Source organism: Lucilia sericata, unplaced genomic scaffold (assembly GCF_015586225.1).
Source record: "Lucilia sericata isolate MDLA Ls3-8-SP2 unplaced genomic scaffold, ASM1558622v1 Contig000698F_arrow, whole genome shotgun sequence".
Lineage (NCBI taxonomy): Eukaryota > Metazoa > Arthropoda > Insecta > Diptera > Calliphoridae > Lucilia > Lucilia sericata.
In genome coordinates, this window is record NW_023994701.1 from 24,435 (window position 1) to 42,667 (window position 18,233).

General features: G+C 32.5%; 2 protein-coding genes across 2 annotated transcripts; both read left to right on the plus strand.

The window, feature by feature from the left end:
- The first annotated feature begins 891 nt into the window (after window positions 1-891).
- On the plus strand, window positions 892-2,520 carry LOC119607479. The gene is made up of 4 exons (XM_037961421.1): window positions 892-1,117; window positions 1,184-1,677; window positions 1,739-2,117; window positions 2,175-2,520. The coding sequence occupies exons 1-4, from the start codon at window positions 940-942 to the stop codon at window positions 2,369-2,371; spliced, it is 1,248 nt and encodes a 415-aa protein (XP_037817349.1). The 5' UTR covers window positions 892-939; the 3' UTR covers window positions 2,372-2,520.
- A 2,168-nt stretch (window positions 2,521-4,688) lies between these two features.
- LOC119607491 lies at window positions 4,689-18,097 on the plus strand. Its single transcript, XM_037961432.1, has 9 exons — window positions 4,689-5,430; window positions 5,565-5,931; window positions 5,999-6,184; window positions 12,806-13,734; window positions 13,802-14,367; window positions 14,495-14,763; window positions 16,845-17,344; window positions 17,405-17,771; window positions 17,833-18,097. The coding sequence occupies exons 1-9, from the start codon at window positions 4,729-4,731 to the stop codon at window positions 18,027-18,029; spliced, it is 4,083 nt and encodes a 1,360-aa protein (XP_037817360.1). The 5' UTR covers window positions 4,689-4,728; the 3' UTR covers window positions 18,030-18,097.
- Window positions 18,098-18,233: the final 136 nt, after the last annotated feature.

Below are 18,233 nucleotides of genomic sequence, written 5' to 3' on the forward strand. Positions count from 1 at the left end.
TTTAATTGTCTGCAAATAAATTTTAATAATACACTTATACCTCGATTAACACGAGGGATGGAAGTAAACCTCTATTAACATTATTTACTTAATAGTTCAAATTCATTGAATTGGATTGAACGAGTGATCTTCTAAATTTTAGAACGAATTAATTAACTGCATAGTTTTAGTTCTAATGACATGATTTATGGATCCAATACTTTAATGTATTACAAATGGAATGATGAGTATAATAAGTTTATAGTGTAGGGTATCATATAGTTCGTTATCAAATCACATTTTAAGTGCAAAGTTTTCACAACTTAACACTAATTAAATAAATTAATTTAAATGTATTTTTTTTGTTTTGCGATAAAGATATGGTTTTCAATGACTATATTAACCAGAAGAATAGAGAGAGAGAGAAAGAAAGAGAATATAGTTTATTTTATTATTTTGTGGGAATTTAGTCGTACGCCAAAATGTTTCAAGCACACATATCGCTTATTTACTGGAAGAGTGTTATAACTCAATGTTCGGGGTTTTTTGAACTGAGTACTGAAGACTTTGATATATATAGTTCTATGGACATTCATTTAGTTGTATCAATGTGCTCTCAAAAATGCTATTCTGTAGTTTTCAGTTCAAACAATCCGATTTATCAGTTATGTCTCAATCTTGTAGTAAATATTCGAAATATTCGATTCTAAAAATTAAGTTTTAATTCATACCTATTACACTGTAATAAGATTTAAATTTTTAAATCCCATGATATACATATATTTTATAAAACTCTTAAAACCGCTTTCCTTAAAAATATGACTTTTTGAATTATGACATTAGTCGCGTAAATGAGCGTTATGTATATATAAACATTTTTATTGTCGTTAAATATTAGTTTATTTACAAAATCACATTAAAACGGTTATTAAACAAGTGTGTTAGAAATTTTATTAAATAATGACAAAAACCATACCCCTGCCTCAGTGGTTGAACGCTGAACTTTTTCTAAGTGTATTGGAAAAAAATGTCGAAAATTTTGAAAAAATACAAACATTTTCAGCTAAACCAGCATTTGCAGCGGGAGAAAATTATTTATCTACCTTATGGTCCATAGAAATTGAGGCAACATTAAAAGGTTTTTATACCTATAAATAAAATACAAATTTTAATAAATATTAATTGTCCAATTATTTATTCAAAGATGGTTCCCTAAAAATGCTCAAATATATGTTGAAAGTACCTCCCGAGTCACCGCAAGCCATGGCTATAGTCACTATGCTAAATTCCTTTAAACGTGAAATGATTGCCTATTATGAACTTTTGCCAGCTTTTGAAGAAATGTATATGAAACAGGGTCACAAGGTACATATTGCACCAAAAGCTTTTAAATTCGATAAAGATTTAGGCATGGATGTCATTTTAATGGAGGATATACGTGTAAATGGTTTTAAAACTATGAATCGCTTAGAGGGTCTCGATATGGAACACACAAAATGCGCCCTACAAAAACTGGCACAATTTCATGCTGCCTCTGCTACGTATATAGCTGAAAAGGGCGGTTTACCAGAGCTGCTAATGAAGCCAATGCTCAATGAGGAAATGTTAAAAATGTTGGCCCAGTCCCAGAAGCCACAAGAAGCTAAATTATTGGAAAATTTACATCTTTATAAAGCACAACATTTAAGAGAGAAAATCGTAAGTTTATTAAAATAAAAAAAAAATAAAGTCCTTAATATTCTGAATACCCTATTCCTAGATCAATTATCAAACCAAATATATTGAACAAATTCATGAGAGTGATAATACCAGTACCCAAAATCCAGATGGTTTTTATATATTCAGTCATGGCGACTGTTGGTCCAATAACATAATGTTTGTACACATGTATAACAAGGATCGTGTAACTGAAACTTTATTTGTGGATTTTCAGGCAGGTCGTTTTGTTACCCCAGCTTTGGATTTACAATATTTTTTGCTATCATGTCCTTGTTTAGATATAAAAATCAAATATTTTGATTATTTTGTTCAACATTATCATCAAGAATTAGTAAAACATTTAAATATACTAAACTATGCTAAAGCTGTGCCATCTTTAACGGAAGTTCACAAATGGATCTACAAAACTAGTTTTATCGGTAAGATTTTTTCGGAAAATTAAATTAAGCAAATGCTTAAACCTTCTATTTTACCAGGCTATACTGTGATATTAAAATCTTTACCCGTTTTCTTATTGGATCCCACAACTACAAACGATATTTCTATGGATAATATGATGGGTGATAAATCGAGTGGTAGCGATATGCAACACGCTATGTATACAAATGAACGTTATATCAAACATATGCAACAAATTTTACCTTGGATGGAAAATCGCGGCTATTTTGAGTAAAGAAAGTGGAATTTTTTTGGTAACCTCTTTGTATTAGTCATTATATTATCTAGAGTATTATTTTGTTTTATGTTATCTTAATTATATTTATATTTTTTTTGCACTTAGACTAACTACTTAATAAACAAAAGTTGTATAATTGTTTTAAAAAGAAATATGAAACACTTGTTTGGAATACCCTACTATAAGACAATCTACACCAGCTATTGCTACACATTTTTAGAAAGTGTGCCCATATATTGGACCCAGTACACACGACAATATGTATGTTTTATATAAATACTATATTTTCCCAGTAAAAACATGGTAATGACTTCTTCTTACTCAACAGCAACATACCGACTGTATTACTTAGGAGTAAAGTAATGCCTTACAAATAATATATTGTGTAAGTACTTACTTACTTGACATATTGTGTTCGAACTTTTTTTTAACAAAAACAAAATAGTAGACATAGCCTATTTTTTTCTCAGAAACAAAACTACTTAACTCCCAATTTGTAGGCGATTGTAGTAAGTACTAACCTAACTGCCTATTTGTAAGCGAGCGTGGTAAGTACTTGCCTCCAATGTCATCCCCGTGTTAAAATAATGACTTAAAATGCTACTGTGTAAGTAAGTTTTAGGATATTAACCCCTTAATCGGTGTTAACAGGGGTTTAAGTGAGATTAGAAAGATACACTTCAATTCGATATAAACCAAAAATATTAATTTATACTGTTATTTTTCCTCTAGAGATCAAGTCAGCTATGACCCAAACTCAACATATTATAATTTCTAGAATTTTTTATGACAATATTGCTAGTCAATTATAAAATTAAAATGGGAAGACAGGAGGGACCAAGGGCAGGGAGGGGCGAGGGAGGGCGAGAGAAAACGGAGGCAACGGGAGAAAACGGCAACGAAAGGGAGCGAGCGAGCGAGCGAGCGAGCGAGCGAGCGAGCGAGCGAGCGAGCGAGCGAGCGAGCGAGCGAGCAGCGAGCGAGCGAGCGAGCGAGCGAGCGAGGAGCGAGCGAGAGCGAGCGAGCGAGCGAGCGAGCGAGCGAGCGAGGAGCGAGCGAGCGAGCGAGCGAGCGAGCGAGCGAGCGAGCGAGCGAGCGAGCGAGCGAGCGAGCGAGCGAGCGAGCGAGCGAGCGCGGAGCGAGCGAGCGAGCGAGAGAGCGAGAGCGCGGAGCGAGCGAGCGAGCGAGAGAGCGAGCGAGCGAGCGAGCGAGCGAGCGAGAGAGCGAGCGAGCGAGCGAGAGCGAGCGAGCGAGCGAGCGAGCGAGCGAGCGAGCGAGCGAGCGAGCGAGCGAGCGACGAGCGAGCGAGCGAGCGAGCGAGCTATCTATCTATCTATCTATCTATCTATCTATCTATCTATCTATCTATCTATCTATCTATCTATCTATCTATCTATCTATCTATCTATCTATCTATCTATCTATCTATCTATTCTATCTATCTATCTATCTATCTATCTATCTATCTATCTATCTATCTATCTATCTATCTATCTATCTATCTATCTATCTATCTATCTATCTATCTATCTATCTATCTATCTATCTATCTATCTATCTATCTATCTATCTATCTATCTATCTATCTATCTATCTATCTATCTACTGAGCAATTACAACACTGATACAAAATTTCAAATATATGTTTCGGGGACCGTGAGAAGTGTTCCTGTAATGTTTTAAATTTGTCCGACATATGGTGTCGAAATTTTAAATTTCACTCAATTACACCTAAACCGCCGAGCCTGTTACTTAAAAATGTGAGGGGTGAATAGATCTTTTCGTATAGATTCCACGTGGCAATTAAGAGCCTTGCTATTTTTTGGCTGTTTTCCTGATCCTTGTCCTGATGACCGAACTTAAACCTATAGCTTCTGCAGTTTGAATATCTAAGTTGCCAATATAGCTACAAATTTTGAACAAAGTTATATTGGGGTATTGTATGTTATATGGTCACTAATGGGTTAATTAAGTATACGAACAATTTTTCAATATAGGGAGAATATGTTTAGAATTGTATCTGTTATATTTGGCAAATTAACCAAGCTGTTAAATAACTCAGGGAATTACATGTATAGAGTTCAGATTATAAAAAGTCTTTACACTCGGCTTACAAAATTACCATAGAACTAGTCCATTTGTTTGTAAATTGTAAACTAAATTACAACAATTATTTAAGGCGTAAATACAAAAATGAGCAAGTATTTTATAACAATATATAAAAAATAATAAATTAATTGCTTATACAACTAAATATTTAATAATCACGACTATTTAAGTCTCAGAAAAAATTATAAAATTAGTTACTCTAGGGACATAGAACTGTACAGTATTATTTTAAAACGCTTAATAGAATGACTACAAATAATGACGAAGTAATAGAAAATACCGGTTTTAAAGATATACCGCCCTGGCTAAATGAAAAACTATTTCAAGAATTTTTGGAAAATGATTTTCCAAATTATCGTAAAATAAAAGAATTTACTGTTAGACCGGCCGTTAAAACGGGTGAAAATTTTATGACTGTTATGCTGAGAATAACTCTTAATGTAGAATTAAATAATGGAACTGCAACCACAACCTCATATATGGTTAAAATAAAACCCATACCGGAAAAGCTACAGTTTATGATAAAAGAATGGAAATTGTTTGATAAAGAACGCATCACCTATATGAAATATTTAAGAAAATTTGAGAACTACTATCAAAAAGCTGGTTGTATGATAAAATTAGCTCCTCGTTTACTGGATCCTACCAAGTATAATATTAATGATGATGTTCTCATATTAGAAGATTTAAGACTCAAGGGTTTTAAGAATTTTAATCGACATTTGGGTTTGGATTTAGTACATACTAAAGCAGTGTTGAAAAAATTAGCACAATTACATGCTGCTTCGGCCTATTATTTTATAGAAAATGGGCCCTTGTCGTCAATGTATGATAAATCTCTTTCCAGTGATGTTGATTTGTTTGAAGATCATCGCAAAAAGTTGGGGGAGTTATTTCGTGAAAATTTAGATTTATATGGAAATTTTAAATATTTAGAAAAGAAATTGGTGAGTTTACATTTGAATTAATCACAATATTGATATTAATATTGAACATCAAAGGGATTTTCGGAAAAGAGGCCTATATGTGTATGAACTTGGGTCAGATTCTTTCTAAGAAAGTTCTTTTTTCTTATTTTCAGAAAATCTTCTTTGAAACTCAACCCGATCCATTTCAATTACAATCTGATTGGAAAACCAACAACTTTAATGTTCTCAATCATGGTGATTGTTGGACAAACAATATCATGTTTCAATATAATGAAAAGAATCAACTCAGTGAAACGTTATTCGTTGATTTTCAAATGAGCCGCTTTGGTACTCCGGCACAAGATCTTTATTATTTTTTGTTGTCATCAACGAACTTAGAGGTAAAATTAAAATATTTCGATTATTTTATTTACTATTATCATCAGCAATTGGCGGAACATTTAAATTTGTTGAGCTATAAAGGGCAAATACCTAGTCTTAAAGAGATACATATGGAGCTGCTAAAGCATGATTATTGGGGTAGGTTGTTATAGATACTTCTTAATGAATTTAGTAGTTTTAATAAATATTACTTATTTATTTCTAGCTTATCCCACTATTAACCACTTGATGGCAATAATACTTTGTGAATCACGTGATGATGCCAATGTTGATAATTTGATCAATGAGGATAATGATGAATTTAAGAGATCAATGTATACAAATGATTTGTATGTAAAACATATGAATATATTAATACCATGGTTAGATAATCGAGGAGCCTTCGATGTGTAGGAAATGTAATATAAAATTGTGGTATTCAGGAAATTAAATTTTCTATCGCAACACATTGATAAATCAAAATTTGATTATGCATAAGACTTTTAGTGTCTATAAAATACTAACTATTGTTTATACACCCTATACCACTTTATCAGAAATACACTTTAAAGTATATAAATCGGCTCAGAATGAACTCTTAACTTTAGGGTATCTTCATATTTCTATAAGGTTTCGAAAATACACAAAAACGAAGTTTCCAAAATTTAAGACCCGACTTGATGTCATGGAGAAATTCTGAGGGCAGATTGGAAAAGAAAAGTTATTATATCATAATCTTTTGGTTTCAAATTTAAAAAAAATTAGTTTGGTCTGTGTAATTGGCCCTCGCTCCATCTTGATGTAGAGCGTCTTAGAATTGGTTTTTAGAATGATTTTTGTTTAATACATATACTGATAAGAATAAAAAACAAATATTAATTTAAAATCAACTATTAACTATTTATTGATTAGAATTTTTTAGTAAATATGTATGTACATATATATCACCTAATTTAGCCACACTTATTAAATTGCTCAAAAATGGCAAATTCAAAATAAAGTGCAGTGTCATTCACTTATGTATGTCTCGGTTTTTTTTTCTGAAGGGTTGTATACTTATTGTGTGGTCACAATCATATCTTTTTATGACGTTTTATAAAAATACTAGTGGTGCCCGGTCCGTTTAGAGGTTTAGGTGTAATTGATTGAAAATGAAAACTTGGACTCCATCTGTTGGATAAATTTAAAACTTCTATTTGAAATTTTGTCCTATGAGGTTCATGAGTTTTTCGATGAGGAACAGAGATAGATAGATAGATAGATAGATAGATAGATAGATAGATAGATAGATAGATAGATAGATAGATAGATAGATAGATAGATAGATAGATAGATAGATAGATAGATAGATAGATAGATAGATAGATAGATAGATAGATTAGATAGATAGATAGATAGATAGATAGATAGATAGATAGATAGATAGATAGATAGATAGATAGATAGATAGATAGATAGATAGATAGATAGATAGATAGATAGATAGATAGATAGATAGATAGATAGATAGATAGATAGATAGATAGATAGATAGATAGATAGATAGATAGATAGATAGATAGATAGATAGATAGATAGATAGATAGATAGATAGCTAGATAGATAGATAGATAGATAGATAGATAGATAGATAGATAGATAGATAGTAGATAGATAGATAGATAGATAGATAGATAGATAGATAGATAGATAGATAGCTAGATAGATAGATAGATAGATAGATAGATAGATAGATAGATAGATAGATAGATAGATAGATAGATAGATAGATAGATAGATAGATAGATAGATAGATAGATAGATAGATAGATAGATAGATAGATAGATAGATAGATAGATAGATAGATAGATAGATAGATAGATAGATAGATAGATAGATAGATAGATAGATAGATAGATAGATAGATAGATAGATAGATAGATAGATAGATAGATAGATAGATAGATAGATAGATAGATAGATAGATAGATAGATAGATAGATAGATAGATAGATAGATAGATAGATAGATAGATAGATAGATAGATAGATATATATATATATAGAATAACTGTCCTCCCTGCATTCCGTACACTCGTCTGAATCCATTCGTCGAACTTTCTTATTCTCAGAAGGCTTTTCGATCTTGTTTCGATCACTCTATATGATATTTGTTGTGTCTGTATCGGATCTCACCCAAGTTTTTTATTTATCCCTCGTTGCCTCAAACGGTTTTGCATGCATACATTAGCTCTTCCGTTTCATCGGGAAGGGTGTTTGACTGTCTTAGAGTTCGATTCGGTCTTAGATTGAACGTGATAGCTTTTCACCCTTAGTTGGATCACTCTATGATTTTTGTTGTGACGGTATCAGATCTCACCCAAGTTTTTAATTCATCCCTCGTTGCCTCAAACATACTTTCATACATTTCAACGTATTCGACTGTCTTAGAGTTCGATGCGGTCTTAGATTGAACCTTATCGCCTGATATCGCCCTAATTACCATTTAGCTATAAACAACTGTTGGTGCCATATTTTTTTCGATCTAGTTTACACATTCCCTTATTTTACGGACTTTTGCCTTATGTTGTGATTAAAAAGGTGTTAGTATATTTCGGTTTCTGAGTTTTCAATATAGAACCTCACGCCCGTTTTGTCTTGTGAGTTTAATGCTGTAGCGGATGACTATATATATTTGCTCGAATGTTTCTCATGATCGATGTTTCAATCCTTTCGGATTCTTATTTAACCTAGTGCTCATGGTGCCAATTATATTCTAGCGAAAATGTACGCTGAACTTCCTGTAGTGACTTTATATTACATTTTTTGTCAAAAGAAGTCCAACCGATTATTGAAGATGGTAGAAGTAAGATGTCGAGTAAGTACATGTCATTTCCAAGTTTTTTGGAATTGCGGCCCTCTTGTCACAACTGACATATATATGTATTTGTGTTTTTTAATGTTATCTAAAAAACTTAATTTATTTATTGTTTAATAAACAAAATGACTTTTAGCAATAGATTGTGGCAAATATCAATTATAATAATTATCAACATTTAATAAACAAATATTAGTAATCTGACGAAATATTATTGAAAATGACATATATACTTTTTAGTTAACGGTTTTATTCCCACAGCTATAAAGATTATTTTGTATATGTTATACATACCTCAAGTATGTATTATTGGGTTCTAGGACCATGTATATTTAGCCTAGTCAATAAGCTAAATACATGTAATGAATCAAAATATGTAAAGACAAATTAGAAGTAATGAAATTCCTTAGTGATTAAAAATGAAATTAAATCGTCAGTTGTAGTCCTCTCATAATACAAATTTATCTGAATTTGCCTAAATTTCGGAATTATTGCCAAAAACAAACAAAAAATAGTCTTACTTATAAACGTTACATTTTGTCTCTTGGCTTTATTGATAACAGTTCTCTAAAGAGAAAGAGAGGTAAATATAGAATAGTCCAAATTTGAGAGTTGAGAGCTAGTCAACCGTTTAAAAAAAATGTTAGAATTTAACAAAAACAACGAATGATATCAAAATGATAAACGTATTTACTATATATACAATTTTAAATAAAGCTTATCGCTAATGAAAAAAGTATACACTGACTCTATAACCAAATAAGTAAGATAATATAATCGGTCATATCCGACTATATGAGGTCGTACACCTGCTGTAAAGAGGCGGTCAATTTTGAACCGATTTTCATGCAATTTAGTATAACAACAATTACAAACATTTTGATATTAAATTTTATAACGACTAGACTGGTTTTTAAAGGCCGACAAATTTTTAACCCAGAGTCCAGGGATGTTAAATAGGGTTTTCAATTTTGTACCACCCTCCAAAAAAAATTGTACTTTTTGGACCTTCGCGGTACCATTTTTTTTTAAATTTATTAAAACATAAAAAAGTACATAAAAATTCAATTGTACATAAAAAACAAAACTTAACATTAACATACATTATATGTATGAATAAAATAAGGTACATAAAAGTCTTATGAAAATATGAGATCAAAATCAGGAACTTATTTGTTTAGTTAATAAACTATTTGGTATTTTTACATCATAGCAGCATGAATTTGTCGATCTTAACCAATCTTTTGTCTGTATGAGACTTGATAATGTTGGCACATGTAGTCTGTTTCTTTCCTTAGTTTTAATTATATTTTGAAAAGAAAAAACTCTTTCCACATTTGCAGACGAATGTGGAATGGATAAAATTCCAGCAACGACTCTAGAAATATCTGGAAACATATGGACATTCATCTCATTTTGTAAATTAGCTACTACCGACCAAAAACCACATATGTTTTCATTTTTTAACGACTTCAGTCGCTCGACATCAGCTAAAGCTCTAAATTGATTATTAATTGAATCAAAATTAGCAATTTCATTCGGAAACATTTTTACTAGAAGCGGTACAATACTACTTGTGTTACCAGAAATTACATTTTCAGGAGTAAATTTATGGAACCACATTAATACTTCGTTATTAAAGTTGACTTTAGTTCTTAAAACTTAGCAAAATTTGATATAAAATTGTTTGGCATTTTCTTTAATTTCTTTAACAATATCAATATTGATATTATTTGTAGAAATATATAAATCCACTTCTGTTCCGCAATAAATTTCTTCAATGGGCATGTGATTTTTGTAAAGGTCTACGATAGATATATCACAGTCATCCAAAACATTTTTTCTCATGAAATTACGTGCTATATGACGGAATAAAAAAGTTAGCCTTTGTAAAAATACATGAATTCGCGCATCTTCTGATTGCATTTCTAAATTAACCATGTTAATAATTTTAAGTATATATTGCATAAATAAAAAATGCAATTTAAAAGAAGGATTTTTAAATCCTGATGAAAGAAACAATAATTTTTCGTTTCTGACATCCTCCTCAAAATTTTCTAAGGTAAAATAGTATTGTAGTGGCTCCCATTGTTCCACAATCCGGTCAACGACTTCTTGCCGAGAAAGCCATCTGGTTGTTGCATATTTAAATATTATGTGAATATCAGCCCCGAAATATTCTTGGAATTTAACAAAATCGACTCTTCGACTAGCACTGTTGCAAAAATAGTAGTTAATATCTCTTATAAATTTATCAATTTCGTTCGGAATTCCGAGTTTTGCGGCAGCCACAGAAGCTAAATTTAAAATGTGGCAAATACACCCATTTGAAAATAATTGAGGCACTAAATTTTTAAATTTAATTTGAACTCCATTTTGAGATCCCATCATGACCGCGCAATTGTCCGTTGTAATGCCAACCATATTTTGAATGGGAATATTTTTTTCACGTAGCGCTTTAATGGTGCTTTCATATATACCATTTGCAGTGGAGTCCTCTAGCTGCACCATTCCTAAAAATCTATCTCGGCATTGACCATCAAAAGTTCGAATAACTATAGCTAAGTTTTTAGAAATGCTGCAATCTGTACTTTCGTCTATCACTAAGGAATAGTAATTATTTTGGCAAAATTTGGAAATTGAAGTGGTATTTTCAGGCCCAGTTAGATTTGTTACGATTTGCTGACCTTTTTGTCTATATATATTAAATTTTTTAGTAATTTGCGAGTCGTTTATACCATTTTTTATTATGTGGTTGAGGTGGTCCAATGTGGCAAACGGAATGTTATGCTCAGCTACAAATGCACTGAGCATTATTTCTAATTTTCTAGCCGACTCTGCTACAGGACATCTAGCGGCGATGGTCAAAAAATTATTAATTTTTGGGGTAGTTTTCGTGGCATTCATGTTTTTAACGTGGGCATCCCGTGAGGCGTGTCTTTTTATGTGTGCAACACCACCAATTATGGGAACTCTACAGAGAGTAAATTTTTTGCCTTTTCCGTCTTTTTCTTTTTCTAGCCATGGAAATAATTTTGCCCATTCCTCACGAAATGGTACAACGTACGGTTTTGCCTGCTTGCTTGTTCTACAAAAAAATAATATTAATTTTCAAATACCTTGGTAATATATAATATCTTACCCAGCTTCATCGAAATCCATTTCTAAATATAATAATAAACTAGTTTTTTTAGTTTTAATTAAAAAATAAAAAGTAAAAATACAAAAATATTTTCACTTCAGAATTTGAATAAGCTCAGCAAAACAAACAAGTTTCAATATCAAGGTGTATTCATTACAAGTGGTGTCTATAGCACAGTTGAATATTTTTTTCTTCACAAAGGCGAAAACTGTCAAATTTACTAGTGTTTGTTGTTGCGAATACTACTACAAACGTAAATGCAAACAAAAAACAAAAGACAGACTTTTACAACTCTGGCCAACATAAACAAATTGCATGTGGTTTTTGTACATCATAAATGCAATGAAATAGACACAATAAAAAGAGGGGAAAAACATTTTTAAATTGTATCAAATGAGTCGCGGTAGTACCACGGTACTTTAGAAGGTCAAAATGTACCAAAAAAAGTACAATTGTACCAACTTTAACATCCCTGCCAGAGTCCAAAGAATATTAAGTATTTCTAAAGGACTGAACTGTGCTGAATCTGAACCTTGCCTCAGAATATATCCCTCGAATCTGGGATTCCAGATATCGTGTACTGAAGACTGAAAAAACTTCCTTTTTGAGACAGCGGAAAGACAACTTTATTTATAAGATATTGTATGTCAAATCTATTCTGTCAGCTTTAAAATAAAGGCCTAAGACTTATCTTTTTACTTCTTCAAAAACCGAAAACATGAAACTGATTTTCTGACGTAGGGTTTATAAGGGAGCTTGGGTAAAATATGAACAGATTGTTAGTATTTAATAGAAATTCATAAAAAATTACCTAGTTACCTTTAAGAAAAAAACGATTTTAAAGAATTATTTCAGGGTGTTACAAACATTAGCACAAACGCATAATATCTTATAGTAGTGTAGGGTATTATAAAAAATTATTTTGTTTGAAGTGCATATAAAACAAAACATTAGTTTGTAAATAAATTGTTTTCAGTTAAATACTTAAAGTGGACCGTGAAGGTTGTTATTTATAGTCAATTCTAATTAAATTTGTAACATAAGATTGCAATTTCGAAAAATACTCATGGGTCTGCGTAGTTCAAAGCATAAAACCAATAGCTATGATATAGCTCCGGTGGTATCAAATAAAGACTTTAGTTACAAAAAACATCCAAGACCATTGCCTAAAGTAGAACTGCCAGTTGCTGGTATTATCAAAGAAGAAAATGAGGAAACAACTGAAACCAATAAAGAGGAGGTGCAAACTACTGCAGCAGTAGAAAGCACAGATTTGAAGAAAGAAGTTCAAGATCCTCGTATACCAGCATGGGTTAATGAAGCTAATTTTAAAAAACTCTTGCTTAAAACCCATCCTAATATCGTAGATATTATTAACTTTAAGGCTTATCCCGCCATGGCAGCTGGTGAAAATTATGCCACTCTCATGTTGAGAGTTAAAATGACAGCTAAATTTGAAGATAACACAAGCAAAGATTTCTCCTTCATGTTGAAGGTGGCTCACGATACTAAAGAAATGAAAGACATGATGCAGGCCATGAATTTCTTTATAACAGAAAATACTGTCTACACTGATGTCATACCAGAATTAGAAGAAATGTATCATCAGGCTGGTGTAGACAATATTAGATTTGGTCCTAAGTCGCATAGGTTAGATCTGGAGGATGCTAACGTACATTATGTTTTAATGGATGATCTAGGTTTGAATGGCTTTAAGAATGCCAATCGTTTGGAATGCCTAAATATGGAACACACATTAAGTGTGTTGCGTAAAATGGCTCAATTTCATGCTGCTTCAGCTTGTCGTGTAGCCAAGAAGGGAGCATATTCACCAGTTTTTTCTCCCGATATGGATAATGAATTCGCTCGTGTTATGATGCAGCAAATGTTTATGGCTTTTAAGAAACCATTTTTGGATAATTTAAAGACTTACGAAAATGGTGAGATGTATTATGATTTAATGGTGAGTTGTAGTTGTAGTTTATTTTTACTTCAATCACATTTGCGATTTCAACTGTTGCCCTTTTTAGGAAACTTTCTTTGACAATCTTATCGAGTTGTTCCTACGTAGTCGTAAACTACTACCTGGTTACTTTTGTGCCCTTAATCATGGCGATTCGTGGTCTAATAACATACTCTTCAAATATGCTGATGATGGCAAGTTAGAAGACACTTTGTTCGTTGATTTCCAAAACAGCAACTGGGGATCGCCAGCTTTGGATTTATACTATTTCATTATATCCTCAGTACAAATTGATATAAAACTTTCCCAGTTTGACTATTTTATACGTTACTATCATGAACACTTAAGCAGCCATTTGAAAATGTTAAATTATCCCTTGGAAATTCCCAACCTAAGAGAATTCCATATGCAATTGCTCGATTTTGGTTCTATGGCTACCATGACCTCCTTCTTTACGCTGGGAGTTGTTCTGCTAGAACCCACAGATAATGCTAAATTTGAAAATTTTCTTGGTGACACAGAGGAAAGTTATAACTTTAAGAATGCCATGTATTCGAATGAACGTTATCGTAAATATATCAATGAAATCTTGCCATGGCTATATAATCGTGGTTTTATGGAAATAGATCTGACGTAAGGATTACTAAACTAAAAATCCATATCAAATTATTTCAAGTAGTACATATTTTAGCAAATTTGTTTTAATTTTTTCTTTTATACATTGTTTTTATTTTTCCTTATTTAATACTAAATAATGCAGTGAAATAGATAATAGAATTGCGGCGGCTGATAAGTTAAAAGAACCAGTGACAACGGAGCCGTTACAAATAGCTCAACAAAAAGAATGTATTCAACAATCATCGCACAGTTATCCAGAATGGGTTAATGAATCGTTATTTATGGATGTCGTACGTGCTGATTGTGAAAATTATCAAAGAATACTTAAGTTTACGGTTAGTCCAGCAACTAGTGCTGGTGATAATTATGCATCGATAATTTTGAAAGTAGACATCGACATTGAACTTACAGGTACATTTTTTTATCTATTGTTTATGTAGCCAAACAAATAATAGGGTTATAAATTCCAAATTTTATTTCAATTGGCAGAAAATAAATATATAGGAGAAAAGTAATCATTATATATAAATCTCTCCCGACCGCATTAAGCGCTACACGTAATTAAAGTGAAATATATTGGGTAAAGACCTTAAAGTATTCCAATCAGTTTGTTTTTAGCGATTAAGCCATGTCTGTCCCTCCGTACGCCTACCACAAAATTACCAATTATATTCAAAAATAATTTTGCGAGCTAAAATCGTGGATCCATTTTTAATACCAAATAAACTATATCAATATATTTGTGTAGGATTTCAGCAATTTATAGTGGTCCCTATACCAATTTTAACAAGCTGATGGGCATGTCTAGGTTAGATATCGAGGGCTTAATAAGCAGCTCACTTGGGCCGATTTAATTTGTCCCTGCTGTGTTATCATAGTGGTTAGAGGTGTGCAGTCTGATAATACTCTTTGTTTCCAGATATAAACCATCAGGATTCGTTATTCATGAACCTAAGAAAGCTTCTCCATACCTAACAAAAAGGGAGCACCAAGGAAGCACCTGCTTTTTGAGATTTTAGAACAAATACATAGTAGATGCGACACCGTCTTATCTTCCTCTTGTGACAACTTCTGCAGTAGTCATTATATCAAACAGCTAGTCTTCTGGCATGAGTGTCAATGACACAGTGTTCTGTAATTACGGATAATAACATTATTATCTTCGAAAGCTTATGAGCAATCTTGACTATCATATAGAGAGCCAGATAGACATCCAAGTTTGACAGGAGGTCTAGGTCATGCCTAGATTTTTTTAGAATCGTATAAAGACCATATTCCATATGGAGATCTACGATCTATATTTCGGCATGACATTTTTAAGCTCTGTTGAATTTGGGCAACATTTTGCTGACTTTGCTGGCCTTATGTTATGTATCATATGAAGAATGTTGACATTCAATTCAAGCTAGCGACTATGAAAGGTCCCACAGGACCTAGAGACGTAATCGGTAGACCGAAATACGAATCCATCAAATAAGCCGATGACTTGTTCTTACTAACAGAGAACACACTGTGGTAAATCTGGTATGAACAGAGTAAATCCTGAACATACCCGGGCAAGGAAGCAAAATAGTGTCACTTATATAATTTACATTTAATCCATCACCATTCAACCCAGCACACTTCAAATTCATTCGACATACTCATGGAGAAAAACAACTGACACACTCTGTTTATAAGGGTAAGGTATACCCTTACATCCATCCCAATGCGTAGTCCCACAGTCACTCCTCTGCGGTGTATCTGTTGTCTAGGCAACAACACAGAACTTATCACTTATTATATACTTTATTGTCTTTAAACCAACATTCTCTTCCCTTGAATTTGGGATTAAACCACAACCGCCATGTACAGGGTGTACATGGAAGGGACCTCTAAAATAATCAGAAAAAGACAAAGTCCGAAACTCTGCCCTGTTGGCTACCGGTTACTGTGGTGCCAAATTATGTGGTTCTCTGGTTCGACCCCATGTCAAGTCATTCCAAGGAAAGTCCGAAGAAACATTTGATCATCACCAGTTTATAGTCTCGGCAGACTAGAGGTACTGGTAGCACCTCTTCTCCCAGGGATTCAATAACACCAAGATGGGGAAAATTTATGAAGGTAACATGACCCCGGGGAAACTCAAGGTATCAAAGCATACAGTCCATTTTTCGAAATTAATCTTAGGTTGTGGTCGCCGTATGACAAGTAGAGCCATCCTTGGCGCTTAAATTAGTTAACCCATGCATAATTTAGCGATAAAACATCGACGACGTCTGACTTTCAAGATAAAATTGGATAACTTGGTAGTGTTGATGAAGCGTCAATCTATTTATGATTTAATGCTATATATAGTAGTGATGCCAATACTACAGTTCTTTTGACCCCTTTGTAAGTTCTATCGGGCTTAAAAACACCTATTATATAGCACAAATAATAATTTTAATCGTGCCTCACTTCTCTTTATAAGAACATTTTATTAACAATCTGCAATTTCTTTTACCAAACAGATCACACCACTCGTAATCTATCCTACATGTTGAAAATTCCCCCAAACGGTGAACAAGCCAAAGCCGTCGTTGCCTTACTGAATACATTTGAAAAAGAAACAACAGCATATTATGAAATTATACCAAAATTTGAAAAACTTTACAAAGAAAGAGCTAGCATCGATGTAGTATTTGCACCAAAAAGTTATAAACTCAAAGAAGATACAGGATGTGAGACAATAGTATTGGAAAATCTTCGCACTAAAGGTTTCAAAAACTGTGATCGTCTAGAGGGTTTAGATATGGAACATACTAAAGCAATTTTAAAGAAGCTAGCTGAATTTCATGCAGCTTCTGCTTGTGTGTTTGAAACCGAGGGAAAATTCCCTGAAATATATGAACGTTCTATATACACCGAAGAAAATAGAGAAATGAGAGAGAAAATGAGTGAATCATTTGTAAAGATATATCTGGAGTGCCTGAAAGAATATAAGGGCAATGAGGAATATTATGAAGGAGTGGTAAGTAGTGGAATTCATTATTAGTTAAATGTTTAATGTCTTTACTACATCTAACTTTAGGAAGCCTTTTTAAAGGACTCTACTACCCACCTAGCCAATGCCAGTAAAATTGACCAGAATAAATTCAATGTTTTAAATCATGGTGATTGTTGGACCAATAATGTTATGTTCCAGCATAATGATGAGGGCCATATAATCAATACCTACTTTGTGGACTATCAATTGGTTAAATATGGCACACCCTGTTATGATTTATATTACTTTTTATTATCCTCTCCTAAGTTTGAAATCAAATTGCAACAATTTGACTTTTTTATACGTTATTATCATGAAAATCTTAAGGCTAATTTGGAATTGTTAAAATATCCAAAAAGTATTCCCAGTCTAAAAGATCTGCATGTGGAATTGTTAGAATATGGAGCTTGGGGTAAGAGGTTTTCTTATAACTTTAACAATTATTATATAATTCCTATTTATATAATTTTTAGCTGTACAAACCATTATAAGTGTTATGGCTGCAGTTTTATTGGATCCTAGTGATAAACCAAGTTTGGAGAAAATGGTTAGTGACGGTGAAGACGGAGTTGCTTTGAAAAAGCAAATGTTTATAAATGAACGTTACCGTTCTCATGTGGAAGCTATATATCCTTGGTTAAATCAAAGAGGTCTTCTAAATTTTAAGTAAAATGTTGATGATATGTAAATAATTGAAAAAATCTGAATAAAATTAAGTTAACTTTGTAATAAGAGTGCAAAAGTTATTTATTTTGTTCCATCTTTAGACGCAGCATTGTTGTTTGAACCACGATTTCCCTCTTCCAAATTTCGAATCCAAATCGTAAATCCCCTTTACATGTAAGCTACTTTTCATGAAAATCCATCTAAATAG

What these genes read in the sequence shown, in the direction of transcription:
- LOC119607479 (XM_037961421.1), top strand. Translation starts at nt 940, where the DNA reads ATGACAAAAACCATACCCCTGCCTCAGTGGTTGAACGCTGAACTTTTT. An exon ending in AATTGAGGCAACATTAAAAG is followed by an intron (nt 1,118 to 1,183) that starts GTTTTTATACCT and finishes ATTTATTCAAAG; the next exon opens with ATGGTTCCCTAAAAATGCTC. An exon ending in CTACAAAACTAGTTTTATCG is followed by an intron (nt 2,118 to 2,174) that starts GTAAGATTTTTT and finishes CTATTTTACCAG; the next exon opens with GCTATACTGTGATATTAAAA.
- LOC119607491 (XM_037961432.1), top strand. Translation starts at nt 4,729, where the DNA reads ATGACTACAAATAATGACGAAGTAATAGAAAATACCGGTTTTAAAGAT. An exon ending in AATATTTAGAAAAGAAATTG is followed by an intron (nt 5,431 to 5,564) that starts GTGAGTTTACAT and finishes TCTTATTTTCAG; the next exon opens with AAAATCTTCTTTGAAACTCA. An exon ending in CATCGACATTGAACTTACAG is followed by an intron (nt 14,764 to 16,844) that starts GTACATTTTTTT and finishes TTTACCAAACAG; the next exon opens with ATCACACCACTCGTAATCTA.